At 41.0% G+C, this 24,741-nt stretch overlaps 1 protein-coding gene across 1 annotated transcript in view; it reads left to right on the top strand.

Annotated features, from left to right (window-relative positions):
- The window catches only part of LOC106023542 (chloride channel protein C-like), a 75,565-nt gene that overhangs the window by 28,267 nt on the left and 22,557 nt on the right, over window positions 1-24,741 (top strand). The window contains exon 12 of the mRNA XM_031052278.2: window positions 14,290-14,456. Within this exon, the coding sequence (XP_030908138.2) occupies window positions 14,290-14,456 (167 nt within the window). The remainder of the gene's footprint in view (window positions 1-14,289; window positions 14,457-24,741) is intronic.

The following is a 24,741-nucleotide window of genomic DNA, read 5'->3' as shown; positions in this document are numbered from 1 at the left end:
CTGGGCTAGCCTAGGGTTAGTGTTCTTATCCAGTATTGCTGATGCCTCTGTGTGCAAGCTGAAAGAAGCTTGATACATACTTATTTGGATCATTTGTCCTTGGAGTTGCCTGTCTTTCTATTATATGAGACAGAAAATAGCCCTGAGTCTACCTCATTTCTTTCTTCTTCTGTTCAAACAGAGTTAAAGCAGTTTATTGGCCTAATTAATTTCTCCAAGAAATCTCTTCTGATGGATATGGGGAATGCAATTAATTCTGAAAAGGTTAAGACTCAAAACCCTCCTCTGAGTGTGAAACACTGAAACATCAGGCTTTTGACAGATGCAGACTGAAGGACAAAACAGAATATTCCTCAGGATTTGGAAGGGGAAATGCAATGTCGTTATATAAACCAAATGGAAATGTCTGTAGAGGATTAAATAGCCTAAGGTCTGTCCTTTAGTCTCTTCTTGCTAATGGTGGGTGTGGCTGCTGTGAAAGGGTGGCTTGTGCTAATGGGCATGATGTTGGTACTGAAAGAAAATGACCATATGATGGTGGTTCAGAGCGTTATGAAAAGTTGCTTGTTGATGTCTGTCCAAGTCTGCAATGCCGCAGAAATAACAAGCTGTATGTAAAATCATCTGGTTCATAAGGCAGCATTGAAGGCTCAGAGATCAGGATTGTGCGTTCTGCTCTCTGATGCCTACATCAAGACAGGCACACTGCCAGAGCACTGTATGTAATAAACTACACTGCTCTATGTGACCACTGTTCTATAGTTAGGGAGTTTGGTGTATCTGTTGTACACACTGCATTAATAAATGAAAACGAACGTTTATATTTTGCATAGTTGTATACTTCTGACATGCTTCACAGCAAAGTTGGAGGTCATCTGAATAAGTCAATAAAATAACTGTATCGGCAGGTAGTAACAGTGAAACCCCGACCTCTCCTCTTTCTGTATTTCTTCAGTACTTCTAATTTAGGCAAAATGTGCTTACCTCAAATTATAGGCTAATTCTGTGGCTCCCCTTCTCACTTCCTCTTTGAGTATTGGATGTGAACATCTCCTGTAGGTATGGCAGACATGTTGTTTTACAGACATTATGTGAGAATACAGCACAGGAAACAATCCAATCTGACTGACTAGAGGGAAGCTACAAAAAGAGCAGAATGGTGATGTATAAAGTTTGGAAAATAAGCACAAGACTTCTAGAATATACGTAAAATCTTCCGGGTCTCCAGTGCAAGTTTTCCACAAGAGAGCTGTGTTGCTCAGTGGCTGTAGGGTGCAAGATGCTGCATTTCCAAACCATTTGCAGTAATGATGATGCAAGCAGGAAGGGTGGTTTTGAAAATGCTAAATCAGGTATAAATTCTGAATCTTTCCTTGTTGAGTGGGGGTGTCAGATAATATTGCATAGCTGGTACTTGAAGGCCAAACAGCGGAAGCAGTGCTGGTGCTCATGGCATTGCTTGTCTATGTTGCAGCTAAAGAGACCATCAGGGGGCCAGGAATTCTCATTGATTTAAATCAAATTTCTCCTGAGTGAGGCTTGATCTAATGGATGGCAGTTCTGTTCTACAGGCAAAGTTGGATAAACCACATTAACTGGACAATTTGTTATTCATTGGGCATGGATTAAATGTAAATGTTAATGGGTGTAACTTCTATGATTTCTTTTTGTTTAATGAATGCAAGTAAGTCTGTACAGCTGTGCCTTTCAGCATGGTGGGTGTAGCTGGATAGTGTTATTTTCCACTTCAGCTTCCTCTGCTGTGGTGTTGGAAAGCCATGGACTGGAAGTCAGGAGATGTATTTGGGTCTTGGTTGGTACCCAGTTATACCTTTAAGCATTTCTGTGAATTTCCTTGCTCACCTCTGCAAATTATTAGTATTGTGCCATTTTGAGTGATTTTGGGGGGCATATAATTAACTTCTATGCTGCTTTTATTTATTTTTTTTCCCCCCAAGATCTTTAAAGTTTAGAAGCAGAGAGAGTTTTAGTAGAAATGCTCATTTGCCATTGAACTGCTTTTCCTGTGATGTTTGCACATCTGTCAGAGCATGAATAACCTTTGCTCAGTTTTCAGTTCCAGCCTGCCTCCTGCCTCCCATTACCTGTCACTGTTTCACTTGGCTGCTTGCAGGGCAAGGTGTCCCTGAGAAGGAAGGATGGTTCTGATGGTGCATGTGCTTCTCCTCCTGTGAAACAGCAGTGTCCATTTGCCTTGGGCAGCCTTCACCTCCCCTGGGTGGACTTTTTGCTTTTCCCTCTTCCCTTCTGCTCGTTGAGCAGGACCATAAGGACAGAAGCAACTCATAGTATGAAATGGTTGTGGTGCTTGGCCATTCTCTAGGGGTTGTCTCCCTCTGTTTTATGAGTGCCCAGGACTGTTGTATAGGCAAGGAGGACAGCCTGCAATAGGAGGATGTTATTCAAGGAGGTGCTCTTGCAGAGCTGGCAGGACTTAGAAGTGCAAAGGGTCTTCAGTGCAGCCCGTGCCTTATGTGGGACTTGTTTGTGTACTTGCAGTCTTCTTGATCTTTCTCTAGTAAGAGAAGGCAACAATAAAAATACCCTTTAAACAGCTGACTTTAGAACACAACTGAGGTGCAGGTGCCTTTCTCTAAGGCATAGTTTGCACTTAGGTTGCTTTACTTTTTTTGCTAGGTTACTAAATGGACAAAATGAGCACTTGCACAAAACTGGGCTTGTGTACCGGTGCCCTTCTATTCTTCCCAAATGGAAGAGCAGCTGACTGCAAAACAACAGGGCTCAAGAGCTGTGGCACTGTTCTGCTGTGTGCTTAAGAACATGGAAGCTATTGCATTTTGATTCATGACAGCTCTTCAGGGCAGGTCTTACAGTATAAAGAAGCAGGGCACTTTGCAAGAAAATGATTTAATCAGTCCTTCTGGTCTTAAAAACCAGTCTTGTTTTTTTTTGCACATAAAACGTGGTGCAACATCTGATTATTTGCAAAGAAGGAAGTTTCCTTCCAAACTCATAACGCCGTCCAAAGTGCGATCCTTTCCTGGATAAGGATCACAGTTTGCCAACTTGTGAGGGGAAAACGTCTCTGAGTGCTGAGTATGCTTTTGGTGTACCAACAAGCAGAACAGCCTGATTCGAAATACACAAATTTCTGTTTACATAAACAATCTTATGGTCAAATAAGATCAGTATGGTCTTATGGTCAGTACAGCAAAATGGTCTTCAGTGCCTAGCTTTGTGGTGGGAGAGACAAAAGCATGGAAATCTGCAGTAGCTTGTTTTTTCAGCACCACCCTAGTTAGAATGGTTTCAAAAAGTTCCCTTTTATTCTACTTTTGACTGAAAATGAGGCCTCCAGATTTGGTTTTACAATATCCTTGGACATTTCATTGGAAACCTGAACATCTGAAAAACTGAAATAAAGCAAAAAATATTTAAAATGTCTTGCTATAAGCTTTGTTGTTTCATGTTAGCATTTTTTGGTAAGGAGTGAAATATTTCTCATGAAACACCAGAGACTTTCTTTGTATGTTTGAGGAGGGAGAGGGCAATACATGGTGCATCGTGGGAGACATAGTTTAATCTGAGAGACCATACCGAATCCAAGCTTAAAACTCTCTAGAGATGTCAAAATAGCATTCCAAATGGAAGCTTTCTGGGTTTTAACCTGAAAAAAATACTGCTGTACAGGGATGATAAACAATTTGTCAAGTCACTGGGACATTCCATAAAGAACATATGCTTGTAGGGAAAACCAAAAGAAATCCCTTTTTCCTTCTGGATGGTAGCCTTGTGAACCCAGCCCAAGAAAGTCAGAGCAAGTCTCCTCTGATTCATTCATTCATCATCTGTAAAGAAGAGCTGCAACTATGGGACAGTTGGTTAGTCTGTAGGCAATTCACAAATTAGAAGAGAATCCAGCTTTATCTCCAATATAGCTGTTTCAGCTTTGGCATCAGGGTTTTATCAGTAAAACAAACAGACATGACTGAACTGTACATGGATTCAATTGGCATTGAACTTTCAGAAAGTTCAGTTGTGCATCTGAAATATTGAAATTGAGACAGCATCTCTGTTTTAAATACACACTTTGGAAATGAAGTTGTAATGTGAGAAGATAACATTTTTATATAGTCATTTTTCTGGCTCTAGCTTTCAGTAGCTTTAAAGGTATTTTATATGTAAAGCCATCTAGTGTATTACAGCACACTATTGTACATTTGGGACATGTAATACAAACCTTAATGAAAGTTCATGAGAATTTAATGTGCAGAAGTTATTTTTAGTTCACAGTATCTTATCTGGTTTTAATTTTTTTAATTACAAAATGCAATTGGGCTGTCTTATGTACTAATTCTTTGCCAAATTTAATTTGTTTCCAAATTAAAAACATTTTTTGGTTACATTGTCATGAAAAGCATCAGAAACCATTAAGTTGTGTTATATTTTTAACTTTAAATCCTTCACAATGTTGCCAACAGCATTTTTCCCCCCTCCCAAATTCTGAGAAAATGATTTATCTCTGGGACAAAAGCTACCACAATAAGCCTATCTCTTTTGTCTCCAGCCTGAGGGGTTTATTATCATCTTGAATTAAAAACCCCATGTAACTGGGTGCTCTAATGAATGGGGGCTCAGGGCCAGGAATCCCTGTTTGATTATAGGACCCAGCTGAAACAGGAGCAAGTGGTTACACAACCCGACAGCTGCTGGGCTGGACATGGGTTGTCAGTGGGAAGGAAGCTCCTTCTGTAGGTCGTGAGAGAGGCAAATCCCTGAGGAGGAGCACAACCTCCCCTCTGTTCAGGATGAGCAGAACAACATGTTTTGTTCTTGCAGTTTCAAAGTTTTCCCTGGTTCTCTTGAAAAAGAATAAAACTGGGTCCAGGATGCACATGGTGGTGGTGGGAATGCTGGTGAAAGGTGTCATGCTGTTGTGAGGAAGACTGAATGGAGGCAGGAATGGAAGGAAAGCCATGAAAGCATGTGGAAAATATTAGCTTTGCAGAAAAGAGGAGCATAAATGGTAGCTGGTGGGTCCTGTTCTAATGCTGGCTCTTGCTTCATTTTGAAATAAGAAAGAGTAATGATAGAAAAATCTCTTTGGTGCCTGATGGCTGTGTCTCAGCAAGCTTGCAGAGCCAGACCTGAGCTGTTTTCCTGCATGCATCTCTAAAGAAAACACCTCAAACACAACACCCCGAACTGGCAGTGATGCACAGGTGCTTGTTCATGGTGAGTTGTGCAGCAGTGGGTGACTTCTGCAGTTGCTGGTACACCTTGTGAAACATCAGTGCCTGGCTTTAGAAAAGACAGAGTTGCACAGCTGTTGAGATGGCTGGAGTGGAGTTGTCTGGTGCTTCAGATCATGTAGCATGAAGACTGGCCTCGGGTTACTCTGGTTATACTGCTCCCATCTCACACTGTTCCTTAGCCTGACCCTTGTTCAAAGAAAAGAAATCTATTTGGAAGGCTCAAGTTGTCCTTTTCCCTTTCTCCTCCTTGTTTAGCAGAGTGTGTGCAGTGTTTGGGAGAGAACAGGCAAAGATGGACTGTAAAACTTAATACACCTCCACAGTGCACTGTGGCAGCACAGGCCTTCAAAGATCTGTGATTGTGCCTTCCTCTGACTTGTTCAAGATGGAAGTGTGTGAAAGGGACATTGGGCTCATGGAGGAAGCATAGCCTGGTGCTCTGGAGAGAAAATTATAAGGAGCACACAGCTGCCTGCTTGGAGAGCCATTCCTATGTAAGAAAATAATACAGCTCATGACAGGTCATATCAGCATCTGTCATGCTGTGCTGCTATAGAGAAGATTTTGAGCGAAGATTTTGACCCTTGCTTTAGAATGAGTACACATGTATGTGTTCTGGATGAGGGAGTACTTTTCTGTGCTGCTGGTTAATAACGCAAGTACTATGGAGGCCTTACCAGAAAGGCAGGAAGGTGTATGTGCCCACTCAACAGTCAGGTTTAAATTCTTTTTTCCTTAAGTGCTTAGAACCAGTTCAGTACAGTTACTTCATTGGGGTTGCTCAATACTGAACCTAGCTTTGGTAAGGATTCTCCGTGTGGCCACAGTCTTCATTTCAACTCCACAGGAGTAAATAGCACATGGTTGATTTTCCATGTGAATTTGGTGGGGAAAGGAAACTCTTTTGCAGAAGCTGGGATGAATGTGTAATATTCAAGAATTATCACATCATGTTTCCTTGGAAGAGGGCAGAGGAAATGCTTAATTATTTGGAAACTCATTTGGCAGGTTCTTTCCAGTGCTGGGCTGTTCAGTACATCAGCCCATCACTCGTAAGTACTTCAGGGCTCACTTAATGTTCGCGACTATACCTGAGATGGTTAACAGAAGTTGTTTTGACAGGGCCTAATTTTCTATTACTAAGCTGCCTCACTTTTTTCTAATGAAGAGTTTAAACACTAGTCAAAACAGTTTCCCAAAATCTCCAAGCCTACAGTTATTCCTAACAGGGTACGCCTTCACTCTGCTTACATGGCCTGTCAGGAGGAGCTCATTGTGTTTAATGGTATATTTAACATTATATCAGAACCTGATTGCAAGGGTTGTCACCTTTTTACAAGGAAGGGTAGATGCAGAGTAGTGTTGTACTGACCCTAGTCTTACTCAAATAAATCCCAAAATAATTGGAGTAACAATGTATAATCAATAATTGTAACAATGCATAATTAGTAAACTTTAAATAGACAAAGTCCTCCTATTTTCTGTTGAATTTGTTCCAACTAGGGGAAGAGCACCCTGTGTTTTTTGGCAATAGCATGTCTGGAAAATGAAATAAGTGAAATCCTACTCTCATGGAGAAGGGCCTGGTGAGCAGTTTCAGAGCCTCAAGTTTTGTAATATACTTCTTTAAGAATCTGGAAGCTCAGTGAAAGAACGAGCAAACCTATGCTCTTTTTGAGAACAACAAGCTTTTGTAAGTTTTCTGTTCTGAAACTTGAGGTCTAACCTCCTACTGAAGTTGAAGATGAAATGAGGTTTGCATCCCATGGCATAGAGCATTTATCAAATAGCCTCCATAAACCCACTGTGCAGTCTGAAGTTGTTTGTAGTCATGGGGCTCTTTCTTCTCCAGTCTTTTCTAGACCTGAGGAGCTGGGGCCATGAGAGTCATAGCATTCCATAAATGTTTAGCACTGGTTTTAGCACTGCTTAAATATGACAGAGTCATTGTAGTTGTCTATCTTATTTAAAAAATACTCATGAATAATTACTTAAAGAATTCTGCAAAAGTGTGGCTTAAAAAGTGCAAGGTTGCTTAGCTGGGTTGTTATACAGTACAGTATTTGTTTTGAAAAGATTTAATACATGAGCCTGCTGAATGTTTAGGCATATTCAGCAGTGCACTTAGATGCTGCTGCTATTTTTATTAATAGAAGGATCACTTGACACCATATGCACCAATGTTACTGTCCTGGGACATGGACTTAGATGGCTTTGAAACCTCCTTTTGGGGTTTTGTGTCTGCTACACTTATGAGATAAAGAGATGGATTACCAGAAAATCACTGATAGATATCTTTCCAGGGGATCTTGGCAAGAGCCACTGCTATCACCTATACCGTTTCCGATATCACTTGCATCCATTGCCTCAACTTGTCAAAACAGGTGTATTTATAGGCCTGGAGGGACTGAAACAAGCAATCAAGCATTTACATAGCATCTTCCATCCAAGTTCCCAAGGACTGAAGCTCAAAGTATTTTGATATGTTTCCAGGGATTACTTAGCTGTGCTGGGTATTTCTATGTTCTCTTTAGCAATCTGCTGCTGCTGTACTACATCTTGGAATAAGAAAAAATTGTTCTCTCTATTAACAAGGAAATTGTCAGCAAAATGCTGGTTGGCTTCAGAGAAACCGGCACAGATACTTAAATCCACATCAGAGAAAACTGGGACGAGATTTCACTGAACATTATGAATTAAGGTAAATGAAGAATTGGTGTGTGAGTGTGATTAATTAGAACTTCTTTGCTTAAAGAGAATTAAGTACACACCCTGTGCTGAGATATTTTTTCATGCTCTGTCTTGGCAGTAATTAAACTTTGGGGTGTTAGAGGCTGCCTACTCCTTGTAATGGCCTGGAACAGTTAATGGGGTTGAGCTCTGGAAGGGGAAGAATCCCACTAATTGTGCAATCCTCCTGGCACTGGGGTTTGGCAGGACGTCCTCACAGTGAACCTACGCTGGGTGTGCCTCCCTTTGTAGAGTGTGATGCACAGCTTCGTGTGCCTGAGGCTGCAAGAAATAATCATTTTCAGCAGTGTAAGGGAACTTGAATGCATATTTTTTCAGGGCCAGCATTACAATCATGTCTTTTTAGGAGATTTATGTTTACTGTATTGCAGCATCCCACTTCTCCAAAAATTTCCAGCAGTGATGGTGATGAGTGATAAGGAGATACAGTAAAGGGAGTTTAGTTAATGGATGTAGTCCTAGGACAATAAAGGATTTCTTTAAAGGTGAAGTGCACAGGAAAGGAATATGTTTTACTTAGTTTTAAAGAGAGAGATTAATGGAAGTTCAGAGAGGGAGTGTTCAGCTGGATCGATATGTGAAGAAGGTGCCTCTTTTGGCATGATCCCAGATGAAAATAGTGGACCATGATAAAGGCATTTCACTTCATAGTTTGTCAGGACATTATTAAGTGGGAAGTAAAGCGACTCAAGTGTTCAATGCACAGGTTGATAAGGGCCAACAGATCATAATCCAGAGATTAAGATAATGGAAAAGCAGATCTGCATTGTTTATGAAATGGCTGTGACAATACGAGTCACTAAATCCTGGAGACATTATTTCTACAAACTCCTATCCTCAAGAGAGCTGTATGAACAGCTCTTTTACTGCTGTGAATGGGGAATTGTTCTCTTCTTTCCTTCCTTACGTCAAGCAATCAGCTTGCAACCTTGCTGGCATTTGCTCCAAGAAAAAAATGATCAAAAGCTTTCTACTGGCTACAAGCCCCCCACCCTTTGGAAATGTTCTGTTGATTGTGAACAAGTTGTTTTTTTCTGGGTGTCTTTAAGCAATAGTAAGAAACATTTCCAATGAGAGATGTTCTGCTTGTGAGAGAAATGAAAGGTGTTTTCCTGGGGGGACTGTGTACTCTTCTACAAGATCTGGTGGCATGGTGACTGAAACTGCCCAGAGCTGGTGTTTTGTGCCAGCTGCGGCCTCAACTCCAAAAACTATTGGATTTGGCCGATAGTACCAAGACTTCATGTCCCTTCCCATCCACTCTCCTTTTAAACTTGCAGACGTATTGTAACTTTGTTCATCAGCTGCTTGTTTTCCTCCAGTGTTTTCCCAAAGTTTGCTTCTACCAAGGAGGATGATCTTTATGTCATGGGAAGGAAGGAGATTTTGTCTTTTGTTTGTTCAGTTTGCCTGGCAGCTCTTCTGTTTGAGCAAATCTTGAAAGATGAATTAAACTACAAAATAAATATTTTTCTTTTTCTTTTTTCATAGTCCCTCTCTCCTGTATTTGTCACTGTGGGTTGCAAGAGCAAGAGTGCTCTCTTGCTAAATGGGTACTCAGTGGACTATAGAAAATCAGTTTGCACTACGTAGCTGGCTGATGATGTCTTCTTTTACATTATTGGCAATATCAAGGGTTCAGGGAACATTCACTGTATCAGCAGCCTTGTGTCTAATGAGGCCACTTGGACTCTGTTCTCTGAGCTGGAGTAAAACCTTTGAAACATGTTAGCCACAGTTTGATTGAAAAGTGGGGAGGGTTTTTAACAGTGAGCTTTAAGTAAACTGCATGTTTTTGAATTTCCTGGGCAGCTGCCTTTCTCCCTTTGATGTACTGTGCCTGGTGATGCTGTTAATGAAATGCATAATTATGTGTTATATAATAAAACAGGGCTAACATGAAGGTGCCTAATAGATTATAATGATGTGGAGGCCTGAGAAACTCAGGACCATGGGGGTTGCTGAAAAGTGCCTCCGGTGACAAAGAAGATATTTAAAGAGGTTTGAATAACCGTGCTAATAAATTAATTGTGGTCTCTGTGTGTGTAAACGACATTTTTCAAGATTCTGTATATAGAGAGAATATTGAAAAAAATATATAGGTGCAATTTACTAGGCTGCTGATGTATGAAGTGTCAGCGCTGAGTGCTTCCAGCGCCTATTAGCACTGCTGGCTTTGCATAGATGAGTGCCCTAGGCAAAGACATTTTTGGCACAGCCTGCTGTGCCCGTAGGATCAAAAGGGGAAAAAAAAATAATCTGGCAATATGCACAGAAAGTAAATTGCATCCTAAAGAGCAGCCCCTAAAATGTAGGCTTGGAACGAATATCAATAAATGAAGCATCACATTTAATGGCTGAAGAGTTGTAGGCATTTGGTGGCTGCCCCCAACTTCCTCTCTTCATTTCTCTGTTTTTGTCACCTTTATTTTATCTCTCCCTCTGCAATACTGTGTATAATTTGTTCCTTTGATTCTTTAGGAACTGGTTTGAACAGATGGGTGTTTTTAAAGGAGGGGCTGCCTAACCTTCCAGCCTTGGACCACATGGGTATCTTGATGGTGCTGTGCTGTGACTGTGCTTGCTTGGCTGCTGTTCTGGGCTTACAAGGGCCTGTTTGCTGAGAGAATTAGTATGCGGGGAGCTCCAGCGTGAATTTACAGCCTGCTAGTTACTTGGCATTAATTCCCTGGGTGGATGCTTCTAGTACCTACTAAGAGTGCTTTTGTACAGGTTAGCTTTAAGAATGCTTTCTTGTGAGTTAGGCAGGCTCCTTTTTGAAGGTGGGGCATGTTGTTTTTCACTTCCCAAGAACCAAGGGTACCCAAACAGGCAGTTAGTGCAGCATAGCTAATATGCAGTAAATTCACACCCAAGCTCGCTAACTTCCTTGTGCAGCTGAGTCCCCAGGCTCTGCACTTTGTCTCTCTCAGCAGGGAGCAGATGGCCCTTCTCTAAACAGGGAATACTAATATAGCCTGATGAAGAGCACATATATGTGTGTGTCAGTTTGTGTGTGCCCGTATGTTTGTATAAGATGACTTGAATATGCCATGGATTAAGTTGTGCTTCCTAGATTTTTATCAAGATATCCTAATGAGAACTTTGCTGCTGCTTTGCCATCATCCTTCTCATTAATGGACCTGGGATTTAGCAATAGGTTTTGATTATTTCTTCCTTTATCTTTGGCAGCAAGAGTGGCATACATTTTCTTACATGAGTGACTGCATGTTTGTGTTTGAATCTCTTTCTGCTGAGATTGCCTTTCTCAGCATTTCTTATTTGATCTCTGGAGTTTCTTATTGTATTTCATATGCTTTTATAGCTAATAAATGTTCTTCCACAACTTGAGAACCCCAATAAGAAGGAAATAATGTTTTCTCTTGTTTTCCAAACACTTGGATGTGAATTCAAGACAATTTTTAAAGAAAACTTTTGCTTTAGCCTGGACTTCAGAAATAGCTTGGTCTATAATTAGTGTACAGGTTCACCCTATCTTGGAATCACAGAATCATAGAATGGTTAGCAATGGAAGGGACCTTAAAGATAACCTAGTTCCACTCCCCTTGCCATGGGCAGGGACAACTTCCACTAGACCAGATTGCTCAAAGGCCTATTCTACCTGGCCTTGAACACTGACAGGGATGGGGCAGCTACACCTGGAGGCCACATAATGGGTTAAATATTATGTGAAGTTTTCTTGATATAAAAATATGTATATATTTTTTAATATCTAAAATATATATTTTTTATAAAATTATTTTATCTGGTTTTCATGCTCATGCTTCAAGTATATCATTGCTTTCTAAGTCATCTGCAGATTTTCTTTGTTTTTTGCTCTGTTTTTTGGCTGTTTCCAGGAAAAATTTCATATCACAAAAATTGCTTCTCCTGTTTCCATCTGCAGTGAGAGTTCAGGACACCTCTATCAGCTCTATTTCAGCCAAAGTTTAAATTCACTTACATACAAAAGATATTGCTCAAAATGCTTTTAACGTGTCTTTCGTTAATGACCTCAGCCATAGTAGCCTGCCAAGGATAAACAGCATTTCTGCTCGGCAGGAGTTAACTCTTGGAGGCAGTGAAGTCCAGTGTGAACCCAGAGACACTTGCTCCAAGTTTTCAGTGTGCTGCTGTAAAAAGGAGCAATCCCACCCCCCACAAGATCCCAGCACTCATGAGGGCTGCAGGGCTGGAGAAAATCAGCACAAGCCTCACAGTTTCTCAGCAGGAGATGTAAAATGCTGATGAATGTTTGCCACAATAAAGGATGAGGGCCTGGGCCAGGCCAGCTTGACTGTTCCCATTAGAGGACAGAAGGGCAGGAGGAAGGGATAAAATGGGATGAAAAACAAGGATGGGAGGCTGGAAAGCCAGGCTTTGGTTCTTGCTGTTCTGGAGATATTCTGTATAGGTTAAAGCAATCACTTGAGAGTGTTTTTCAGAGTTTGAGTCTCAAGAGTTTTTAAATTTAGCATGCTTTTATAGCTTTTTAGAGTGTTTTAATATTAATTTTTAATGCTGATTTTATTCCAGAAGAGTTCCTCATAGCCAGATACTTTAAAAAAACCTTAAAAGGATTCCACAATAAAGGAGTCTCCATCTGTGTGAATGAATTGCAGCAGATATGATGAAGCAATTCTTAAAATCCCACAGTTACTCTTTTCCTTTCAACTGACATGTTTCTGGTGTTTTAAAATAAAACAGTTGAATCCTAGGTTTAAAGGGGCATTCAAAGAATGCTGTGGTGTTATTAAAAATCCCTGGCTATGTCCAGACAGAAAGGACAGTTGCATGACCCTGTCATACATGCTTGACTGTGCCATACGAGTCCCTTGTTGGGATATATTGTAGATCATCCTGGATGTTGTCTCTCCAAACCCAGAACACAGACAGAAGGAGGGTGAAAGTATGAGCCGGATAAGTTTGCTACAGCTTATAGGACAGAAATGTGCTTATTGGCATTTTTTGAATGTAGATTCTTGGAGTACTTAACAATCTCTAGCTAATGATGTCTATTAAATGGCAATGTGCTGCAATTCACTTCGAATTGGAGGGAAGTTTCTGGGCAAAAGCCTGTTAGTGTTATGAAGAAAGTTTGCTTATTTAATCCCAGGATAATATCCCTTGTTTAATAGGACGCAATGGTAGGGAAAATAGTGGGGATTGAAAGCAGTTATTAGTAAAGCTTCTTGTTAAGGTAGCATGAAGAGAGTATTTCCATGCATTCATTTTCACTTTGAAAAATATTTGATATTATTGTGAGTTGAGCATAAATATTATTAAGTGCATTCACATTACTCCTTTGTGTATGAAGATTCACTCTGAATCCTTTATTCAAAGGTGGTTGTATTGGTGTGCTTTGCTAAGTAAGTTGCTGCTGCCACAGTCATTAGACATTTGTAGTAGTAATAAGTCAAGTGACCTCAGTCTACCTTTGTGCAGCATTGAGCTGATAGTACTGTTGTGGTGGCTGTGTCCAACCATGGAGGCAAAACCAAGCAGCTAAATGGGGGATACAGTATTAAAACATGTTACATTCTTTGCCACTCATCTGACTGTACCCTCACTACACAGGGATAAAGTGCAAGTGTACTTAGGAAAGATGGTTTAGGTGAGATACCATAATTTGTGCACAAGTTTCTCTACAACCAGCATTGCAGGGCCACACTCAGATTTGCAGGGCAGAAATGCCTGCACTATGCCTTGTACTACTGCTGAATGTTGTTCAGCATGGTAGCTGTGTGATGTTCCTGCTGCTTGATCTCCAGAGCCAGACTTCGGCTGAAAGCTTCTTATTCCCTTTTCTGGCATCCTTCAAGACAATGTTTGTACAAGGAGCTTGTTCTGTCAGGAAGCAGCAGTATGGGAAAGCAATTTTGTATCTCCTGAGCTCAGCAAGAAAAAAAAAATATTTGGATCTGTTTGCATTTTTTAATATTTGTCACAGTGCCAAGCTATTTTAAGCAATCTGGCTACTCCATCTCGACTTACCCTCCTCTGATACTTCAGAATTATCACAGGCCACCTGAAATATGGGAATCAGATGTGAGTTTTAATGTAAGTGCAGTGCTTCAAGCTGATAGGAACGGGAGGGGGAGCTGTCACTGCATCAGCCAAGCCCCTCTAGTGGAAGTGTTGATTGATTACCCCGGGAAAGGGGGGGGAGCACCCTTCCACTTTCAACAGAGTGAATTGCTTCCCATTCTGTCGTGAAAGAAGTAGGTAGTCCTGTGCAACCGTTGTTATCATCTCCAGGTATATGAAAAATGGAAAGTCCTTTGTTCTGTTTTCTCCTTAGGTAGAGATCACAAATGATGTCCAGTCCTTGCTACTGATAATGCTGGCTGTCATGGTGGCCAAGATGGTTGGTGATTTGTTCAATGCATCCCTGTACAGCTCTCTCCTGAAGCTGAAGTGCATTCCCTACTTGGATGTGGAACCTTTTGTTCATCACAGGAGAAAATGGTGAGGTTTTGTATGTTGCTGATCTGTAAGTATCCTGTGTCATGTTCTGCACAGAGACTCTGTGGTTCCTCCGAGACCTGGAGTTTGGAGGTTGGAGGAAGGAGACCCTGATCCTGAGCAATGTCCCCACCGTGTGATGTGCTGTACAAATAGAACAAAAGAGTCTCGCTTTCTCTTCAAGATTTGGGTAGGATCTGAATTACCAACGTTACCAGAGCCTTGAGAGCCCTTAAGTGCCCTGTAATGCCCAGTTAGATGCTGTTTATTAGTAGCACAGTTGGTCCAATGGATAATCTAGTAGAGGCTTTCACAGTTAACGACTCTGCTCTATTGCATCTGCTCACAAGAAACAACAAGAAATGTTGTTGTTACAACAGCAGTGTGTAGAGTCCCTGATGGTGAAGTCTGCCTTACTCAACTTCTGGATGACTAGTCTGGGTTTCCTGTGCGTTTAGTATTGTAAGATGTACATTTTCAGACAGCGATTCCTGCCATCCAATGGTAGCAATCTAAGGCACATAGGGTGTCTTCTGGAAGTACCTCCACTGACTGTAAACTAAATGAACAGCTTTGGAAAAAAAATACAGTTTTTATTTTTTAACTTACATTAATCCAACCTGTCCTGTGTATCTTCTAGTGTGTATCCAAAACCTGAGTCTGCTCCTGGGCATTCATAACCAGTAATAAGAACCATTTCCTCTCTTAAATGTAGGCTTGGGGTCTACATTTATCTGTAGCTAATGAAAACTCTGTACTAATGTCTTCTACACAATAATTAGCAAAAATGCTGATTCTTAATGGTATTCTCTGGGAATGAACTAGGTAATGTGGTAAAGAAATAGAAGGAAAAATTAAGTCAGTTTTTACCATAGAAAGCCTTATTGTTTTCCTCAAGGCATATTTTGGTACTAGATACCCACAGCCAAAGCTGCTTGCAGGACACTTTAGCTGTCATTTCTCCTAGTATTGAGGTCTACTGCACAACCTCTTAGTTTCAAGTGACCTTCTAGAAGAATAAAATATTGTTAACCCATTCTGTTCACACTTTGTAACTTTCCAAATGTAGCCATATCTGAAAGTTTTTAGCAGGCATATTGAATGCTGGGTATAATCTAACTGTATTTGACATGAGAGGAAAAAGAGCCAGCTATGTGGTAGGAGGAAATAAAAACAATCTGTGACATTATGGATGGCTTCTATATGTACCATGGCAGATAAAACAGAGGGGAAGAAGCCATAAAGTTTCCCATGGTATTCCAATTAGATGACAAGTCCATGAAAAGAATTATAGCTGCCTTCCTGGTTCAAAATGAGGTCCTATTCACTTGAAGGACAATTATATATATATTGATATATGTATAAAATTTCATTTCTCTCCCACTCCTTTCTCTTTCCTCTCCAGTAACATTAAGGAAAGTTCCTGGATAACTTGGTCATCAGATATACTGATACTCTAAAGCAAAATACATGGTGTCACAACTTGGTAAAGATTTTTATAGCTAGACAATTTACAGACTGCCAAGTTTTAGTCTAAATCCTCTTAGACCTAGTCTGAATAGGCTGATACACATCTGAACTGCCCAGTGTAGTTGCTCAGACACTCTCCATCATACCTGTAAAGTCTTGGCAGTTCGATGAATTCCTCAGTGACTGGATAAAGGAAAACTTCACACCAATTTATAAAAAGGATGAAAAGAAGGACCCCAGGAACTACCAACCAGTGACTCTCAGCTTTCTCAGCTGGAAGCTATGCTGAGGCTTTTGGAAGGCTTCAGCCTAATGTGCAGTCTTTGTAAGAATTCCAGAAACAAAGATCCTATTAATTTACCTAGCATAAAAATCCACAGTTTGAGACAAGACAGTTAAAAAACCCCAAACAAGTAGTTTCTGTACATGTTTCCTTATCGCTGTTTCCTCATTACTTCTGAGCATCCTTGAAACTTGAGTCAGAACTCTGCAGAAGGGTTTCTGGCCATGACTTTTCTTTCCATGTATGTTCCCTACGGACCAAGATTTCTCTTTGTTTTCTCTCTGACTGGTCCAGCAGCTACCAAGATGCTGTGGGAGCCTGCCTATCTGCTTCTCTAGTCTTCTTTTATCTCAGAGTGACCACCCAGAGTATGCGAGGCTCTGCTCTTTTTAAGTTCCACTTATTTCTACATTTCTGGAGTATTTTTATCTTCAAGTGCTTACACCCAGATATCATTCTGCATAAGCTAACCTCTTTCTCTGGTTGTGTCAGTTTGGTTGAGGGTTTGCATCCCCGGTGCTGCTCTGGGAAACCGTAGCTGACACAGTTACGTGTGTGGCAGGTTCTACATCCTCTTTGCTCAATATTAATTATTATGTGAGATCACAAAATATCTAAACTGTGCATCGCTGGATTCCCCAAACCATAACAGGGACAGGGGTCAGCTGTGTGGGAACTGGTAGCTAGCATGTGTTTATAAACAGGTGATAAATTGTATTTATGTATGCAGAGTGAAAGATTTGGATAACTAACAGCTTGCTTAAACACCATAGAAATGCCACGTAAATTGGAATCCTTCTTCAACTGAAACTTGAAAAGCCTTTGGTAAACAGTGCCTGGTTGATAGCAGGGAGGAAAAAGGAGAAGCACAAGAGAATGCATGTTTTTATGTCCTCAGTACTCATATTGTTAGATGGAAAGTGCAGATCTTTTCTTCCCTAGTTCTTCATCTTCATCAGGATGAGAAGACCTTCTGTATTTCATCATTTGTTGATTCCTTTTACAGGGATGGATAACATTCCCAGGCAGAAGATGTGTTAGACACTGAACTGAGAAGAGAAAATAGCCTTTACATGAACAGCATGAGGGATGGCATTAAGGTCCAGATCCACAAAACAGTTTAACTCCTAGCTGATGTGGAAATCAGTGGGTACATTGAGAAAGAGGCTAATTTAAGTACATGCTTACTATGAAGGCACCTCTATGAAGACACAAAACTGGTGGAAATGAGATCTAAGATCCTCAGTGGTATTTTATTACCCAATTTTTATTTAGGCACTGGCATCTCTGGATGGTTTTGTTCCTGTGGAGCAGAGCTTAAAATTTGTTTTCTTAATATTCATTATTTTTGAATTGATCACTCATTGATCACTCTGCCTGCTGTATTCCTTTGCCTGGGTGATAGGGCTCCAAACACAGCTCTATCTAGTACAGGGTTGCTACGGTGCACCGTAATTTCCAGCGACATAGCACACCACTGTAAACACCCCTCTTATAAAATCTGTTTCACTGGAACACTCAAAGCTGCTGGCTGCCAGGGAATGTTCTTTAATGAGGGTAAGGAGTACTTGAACACATCTATGACTTGGCAACCCTTCCTGCTTTTTATAAGCTACTATACACTTCAGAGAGAAAATATCTTAGAGGCTACTTTTTAATGGGACAAGTTTACTTAAGAGCTGAGTGGAGCTGGTGCCAGTAGTTCTGTTTTGTTCTAGCTTAATATTAGCCTTGTCAAAGTTCTTACAGCGTCTCCTGGGTGTTTCTGTATTGCGTACTGTATAAAGCTGTTCTGGGGAGCCAAGAATTTTGGCTGGAATATATATTATAGTGGTCTCATTATATATATTTATATATATATATTTTAATGTATCAGAGGTAGCCCTATATTAAAGATCCACGGAGCATGGCTGAGTTTTTACCTTATTTTCTGTGTCTCCCTTCTGCGTTTGCCTAAGCCCACAGCACAGACACTGGATCCAGAATTAGAGCCAACCCAAGTTTGAGGGTTATTTTGGATCCAAGATGCTGGTTTGGCCTGTTATAAAATTTGGGATAATTAGCAAACTTTTTAGATGAGGCTTTGGATTTTGAAAATCACCGGACACTGGGGAGAAAGGGAGGTGCTTTTGGTTGGGCCTAGACTAGCAACTACTACACTAAAAGATTCCCTACTCATCTTGCTGACACAAATGTTCCTTCAAAGGCAACTCACCCAGATGCATGTGGTGCATCCCATCCTGCCTCTTTGAGAAGCCAGTGTGTTTCATGGCTGTTTGGCACTTTCATCCTGAGAGACATCACTAGGGGGTGGACTTGGCAATGTTTTGGCATTAGAGGGCATCCAGCCCATCTTTTGTAGAGTGTTTGTGGTGGAAGTTGGATCCTGTTCTGGCTGCACAAAGGAAAAAGGGAGCTGTTGTAACAAGGCCACACTTTGTCTGGTGAGAACCCTGGCTACTACAGAAAAGATGGAGGGAAGGTGTTGAGATGTGGGTGAGATTTATTAAAATTGCATTTGGGCTTTAAGTTGCCTCTATGTCAGGCTTAAGCAAACATGGCAAAGAACCATTTTTAGTCCTTTTTTTTTGCCTGTGCTGTGCTGGGTTTTGAGTTTAGTGTGATCCCATTACTTAGGAAGCAACTTTACAAGCCATAAATAGCAGTATTGACCCCCTGACAAAAATACTATGTCAGAGCCAGAGGTCACTCTATGTGTGTGGAAGAACAGCAGCACAGCCTTGCCTTGGTGTCAACATGGGGTTTGGTGATGCAGATGGGATGGGTGAAAGGACTTATGGCTTCCTCCTGCCCCTCCACCAGCTCCCTGCAGATCACGGTGGGAAAGTCCAGCCTGTCTCCCTGTGCAGTCTTTTTAACCTGGCAAAAGGCTGATATTAACTTGCTTCACTTGCTCCAAATTATCCAGAACTGCTCCTATAAAAAAAAGTTGAAGGCTTAATGCACATGCTTCTGTGTGAAGAAGGTTGCCTTAATCTGAGCATGAATGGAAGGTGAACTTCCAGCTGAGCAGAGTTACTGCTGTATGTTAACACCAATACTTAACCTTATTGATGCAATGTTTTGCTCTGTGACAGGTGGTGATAAAGAAGGCACTTAGCTTTGTAGTTTTCAGGAGATCTGACTATCTCTCTATAGGATTTTGGTGGAAAATAAGACTCAGTGACACTGAGTGACCTACAAAAATGACCCATTGGGCCTTTTCAGCCTTAAGTTTCAGTGATCAGAGACCACTTTGATCAGATTCTTTTGCCATTAAATTTCACCTCAAATTTCAAATTTAGCATGAAGTGGTTTCAGTGTCCAAAGTTGAATAGTTTTTTTCTCTTAGGGAAAAAATGGCATGCAAACAGTGCAATTGTATTAATATGAATATTCATTTGAGACAGGAAGAGGAAGGCTATGTGGAGGGAAGCAGGAGACTGAGGAGGAGTGACTGTTCAGGATTCTGTCCCATTTCCTTATATTGCTTTGGCCAAACTGATTTAGTTTTCCATTCTCAGTTGCACAAGGGAAAACAGTGCCTATATAACTCATGTGGCTTTCAGCATCTGTTGTCTTTGCCAACTATTGTCAAGTTCTTAAACAAAGGGCCTTATGTAAAGGCAAAACTCATGAACTCTAGATGATTTTTGACCTGCTCTGATTTTGACTGTTTAATGAAGCTACCACCTAAAGGTACTACATGACTCAAAATGACTTTATTTAGATTGGTAAAGCCATATAATGATGCCCAAGATTCTGCTGCATTACTGTTTATTTTTAGAGCGGAGTCTGAGCAAATAAAACAAATTACTCTTCCCATGCTACAATAAATACCAGCAGACATAACCCTTCCTTCAACCTAAAATAAACCTTTCCCACCCTTGACCGTCCTCTTTCCTAAAATGTCCAAGCATAAGAGCTGGTGCTGTGCCCTCAAGGGTAGTAGCTGCAGGCTTACACAGAGCAATAGAGGAGGCTTAGAGGAGGGCTTGAGGAGATCTGGCTAGCAGCACCCTCCTTTGATAGAAAGGGCTGGAGACTGAGTAATAGCTCATTGCTGACCTACTGCACTTGGAAGTGTATTGGTGGTTACTGCAGCCCTCATAAACAAGTATATACAATAGAAGCACGAATACTGAAAAATATAATGACAAGGATAGTGAAGACGAGCCAACAATCTGTCCGATGGAAATCCTTGGAGGACCTTGTAAATACTTTAATGTTTACACAGGGCTTGTATATTTGCACAATTGCCTTTCCATGAGCCCAAAATGTTTTACACTGGAATGTTTTCAGGCACTAAGAAATTATATTTTCTGATACGTCTGAAAACAGCAAGCTGAGCTTCTCTATTGCTCTCCTTTTCTAATGAACAATTAAATCTGGATTCTCCCTTGCCCCCGGATATGTAAAGTGTAAATGGCAAGTTCTGCCAAGATTATATGCTGATTGTGGTCACAGTGTGCTAAGAAGAAAACTTTTTGAACTCAAAAGTGAATGTTATACTGTAAATTATCAGATAGATGCAGCTAAATGATCTGCTTTTATTATAATTCAGAAGTGGTGAGAAAAATTACTTTCCTATACTGAGATTTTTAAGAGAAACTTACAAGAAGTTTGAAAGATTGGTTTGGTGAGTTGGTCAAAACCTTAGGGACAAAGTCTGGTGTCATGAATAGGCAGATCAAATATAGAAAATTTTGAAGCACCTATCCTGTTCCTGTGGTTTATGTTACAAGCAATGTCCCTGTTAGAGTGTGAATAGGACTGTCATGGGGGTTGGCAAATGAGCTGCAAGTATTGGGTATGCCATGACAACAGATGGGAACTTATAAGGTTCTGATTCTTGCTGTAAGGTCCATCATGAATCACTGCAAGATGCATAGCAAGTGTAACGCAGATCCCTTCTGCTCATGGAGAAGTCTTTCCACAGATGTTTTAGTTACTGCCGCAGCCTGCCTGATGTTGAGGGAGGGATAACAAATCTGCACTGACTTTTGTGTGTTTTCCATTTCTGGGGAGTCCCGTGAAACTGAAAGAAGTGACTTCTGCACACTTTCCGCAGAAGGGAAGGCGCTGAAGCAGCATCTGGAACTAATCACCTGTGTTTCACAGCTCACTGGTGGGCAGTGAGCGAGCCGCACTGGCTCCTACAAGCCCTTAGGTAAAACATGCACACAGCGACTTTTAGCTGTGGGGAAACTTGAAACAGCTTCTGCTGGCCTGGCAAGGAGGAGGCTGACTCCTTTTTGGCTCACCTGGGAGGACAAGCTGCCTGTATGGGTACCACCGCAGCCTTCAGATGTGGTAGCACGCAGGTGGAGTGTGCACACACACACAGAAATCAAATCAAGCCATTGGATGGGGTATCCCACTAATTGGAAAGTCTGCTCTGGTGTCTGGCCACCAGTTGGCAGATACTGACAATTTCCACTTAAAGCCAGCCAACACCACCAGAAAGCCAGCTGTGCCGGCAGGGCGGCTGATCTCATGAAGATGACATGAACAACTGCTTGAACTTATTCAAGGAATGGTGGGTCTGACTTGAAATGGGCTGAAATCCCCTGTCTTTGCTGGATATGGGTGTTTGCTGCAAATGGGAACACAGACATCCATTTATGTAGGAGTTATACCTCAGTGTTTCCGAGTTACACATAGGGATATCATCTTTATCCTGGTGCTGAGGGCTGCTTCTAAGGTCACCTTAAGCAGAAATGGATTCTCTCTGCTGTTCACATGTGTCACTTTTTCTGTTCTGTGAGCGTTGCTACATCTTCATAAATATTAGCAGCTTCTCACAGTGGTTGCCATGATGGAAAGAGTTATTTACAAAGAGGAAACAGATGGCACAAAATACTTTAATGAATTTCAGCATGTTTGAGAAATGAAATACACTTTATTTTTACCAGTTTTGCAAGGCCTTGAACTGCTATTTCACACAATCACAAGGGAGTTCTCCAGTACACTGAGTGTACACAGAGCCACACCAGAAGTAAGGCAAAAAAAAGAGGCATAGAATGAAGTAGTTTTATGAAAAGCCATAAACCCATGAATATAGTTTTATTAGCTGCTGCCATTCAATACATGGAGTTGTGACAGTAGGTGAGTGGGAGATGAAAGTGACAGCAGATGGAAAACGCCAGAGGAAGCTGAGTCCTGGTGCTTCGAATAAGGAAGGAGAAAGAGAAAGCAAGTCAGACACACAACATCTCTTCCCAAAATTTTGGGTACATATATTGACCAGTATAAGTACACTGTCAGGTTCAGAGAGATCACCACTCATTTTCTGGAAAAGCAGATAAATAATACCAACATTTGTGATCTTATTTTTAACTGGGATGTAAGTAATAGGAATGCTGAATTTTGATGGGTTAAATGTTGACTGTACAACTGGAAGGAGAACTGCTTTTGCTGGAAATCCTGGTTATAAGTGTCAAAAGTTCTATTTACTGCACTGGGAACAGGCTGCAATCTGTATCTCCAGATACCCAATGCTGTGTTTTAATAACCTGACTACACTATTCCTGAAAGTGCCTGATTCTTGGAGGGACTGAACAATTTAAAATATTTTTCATATTCTTCCATCCTTATTACTTTGGTTTACTCTTTCTGTAGTCTGTTAGACCTAAATCTCTACCTCATTTTGACTAAGAGGTCATCTGACAATCTGTGTCTGATTATTAAAACATACACTGCTGTCACTGTCCATTCCCAAGCATTTTAAAGCCTGCATTTTTAATATAGTAGTCGGTGCTTTCTTGGAGCAGGCAGAATGGAAAAGCTAAGGTAGCTGGTACAGTACATGAGGGTGGAGGCCCTGAATGGAGCCTTTATGAAAACTGTCTCATAGGAGCTTTCCTCTCTTCTTTCCAGTTTGGAATAGTTTCTTTGGCATATGTTTGCAAGAAACTCGTTGTATCATTGCATTCAAACTGCAACAGCCAACTTCGTATTTTGTGAATTTCCCTTGGAAATTGCCCATCAGTGATCTATCCACAGAATATGCATTTCCGTGTTTGTTTGATTATAAGCAAGATCATGAGGTATTTATTTGGCCCTCAATTTACTTGCTTCTCTCGCTTTATTCCTGTGGAAGTTTGTTTGGAATGTTTCTTTGAATTTAAATAGCTTGTACTCGTGTCATTTTGAGAAATTACTTTCTTTGCCTCTCCTTGGTTATAATGGCAGGGCAGATGGATTTAACACAAACTTAACTCTTTCTGAAAAAAGAAAAGATTTCTACAGGCTCAGATATTAATCTGGAAAAGGCAAGGACAGATGATAAATTTAGTAAGTCTCAAATTCTTGCAGTGCCTACATTGTGAATGAGTGCAGCAGCAAATTTTGTAGGAAGAGTAGTACTCACTCTCATAAGTGACACTTGTACCTCAGCCATTGCATTCAGCTTGTCTTTCAAACAGATTTTACATTTTCGTTTGAACACAATTGCTTCTTTTGCAAAATCTTTCTTTCTATAGAATATGGCATAGCAGCCTCACATAGCAGCACATGTGTTCTGTTTTACTACCTTGATCAGCATCGAAGCTGTTGGGAACAAACTGATCTCTAAAGCAAGGACTCAGATTAAGGGATAGGCTGTGATAAGAGAAGGTGGTATGGGTGATATCTTGGGTTACAGGGAAGGAGGAGAAATCTCCAGAAGACTTTATCCTACCCTCTCCTTCCTCAGGTTTTTGTTTCTTGGCACTGTCTGACATTTCACCTTCCTTTCAGAAGTTTTCTTTTCGCTAATCATGGTGCAAGAACAGTTATTTGAAACTTTTGTGTAGGTGTAAGGAGAGGTACCACAGCTGCAGTCTGATTGGCAGTACACCTTGTGTATATGGTGGTGGTGACAGCCCTTTGATTGAGCAGGGACTGTCATTGTGGGTGCTGCAGCATCCCCTGTGTCTTGGAGACCCCAGGTGAGGGTTCAGAGTCTTCACAGTTGAGATGAGAACCCATTCTGGATCTCTCCTGTTGCTACCAAATGTAGCCTTCTACAGGTCATGTCTCTTGGATGCCACTCTTCAATGGCCATGGTGCAGTGCCATGTGTTGGACCCACAGTGCTGCTGGAATGCCTGTAAGGGCTGAGAGGAGGTGCATGCCAGGCTGTTGCTTGTTTGGACTGAGACATTTCCACACACACTGCTAATCACATGGGGAAACGTACAGTTCTGAACAGAAACACCAAATGAGTTTAGATGCCGTAAGATTTGAGTGAAAGTAATGAGCAGGCACTGTCAATAGCACTGAATATTTAGATGCCTGTACTCCCCATAATACTGACATGGCTAAAGTAGGCTGCTACTTACAATTTGTAAACTTGGTTTTGGACTCGCACTGTGAAAACTAAGTCAAGAACAATGACCTTTAATTTTTTACCTATGGTCTTGCATATTGTGAGCTAAGGCCACAGTGTTTAGGTTGGTGCTTGAGCAATTCTGGTATGTGGATGCGCTCACATGATCCTTTTGCTGCCTATCCCAAGGTCTCCTGCACAACCTAATTAATTTTTAAAGTTAAA

The sequence above is a fragment of the Melopsittacus undulatus genome, chromosome 1, assembly GCF_012275295.1.
Source record: "Melopsittacus undulatus isolate bMelUnd1 chromosome 1, bMelUnd1.mat.Z, whole genome shotgun sequence".
NCBI classification, from domain to species: Eukaryota; Metazoa; Chordata; class Aves; order Psittaciformes; family Psittaculidae; genus Melopsittacus; species Melopsittacus undulatus.
This window is presented reverse-complemented; position numbering and strand designations above follow the sequence as displayed.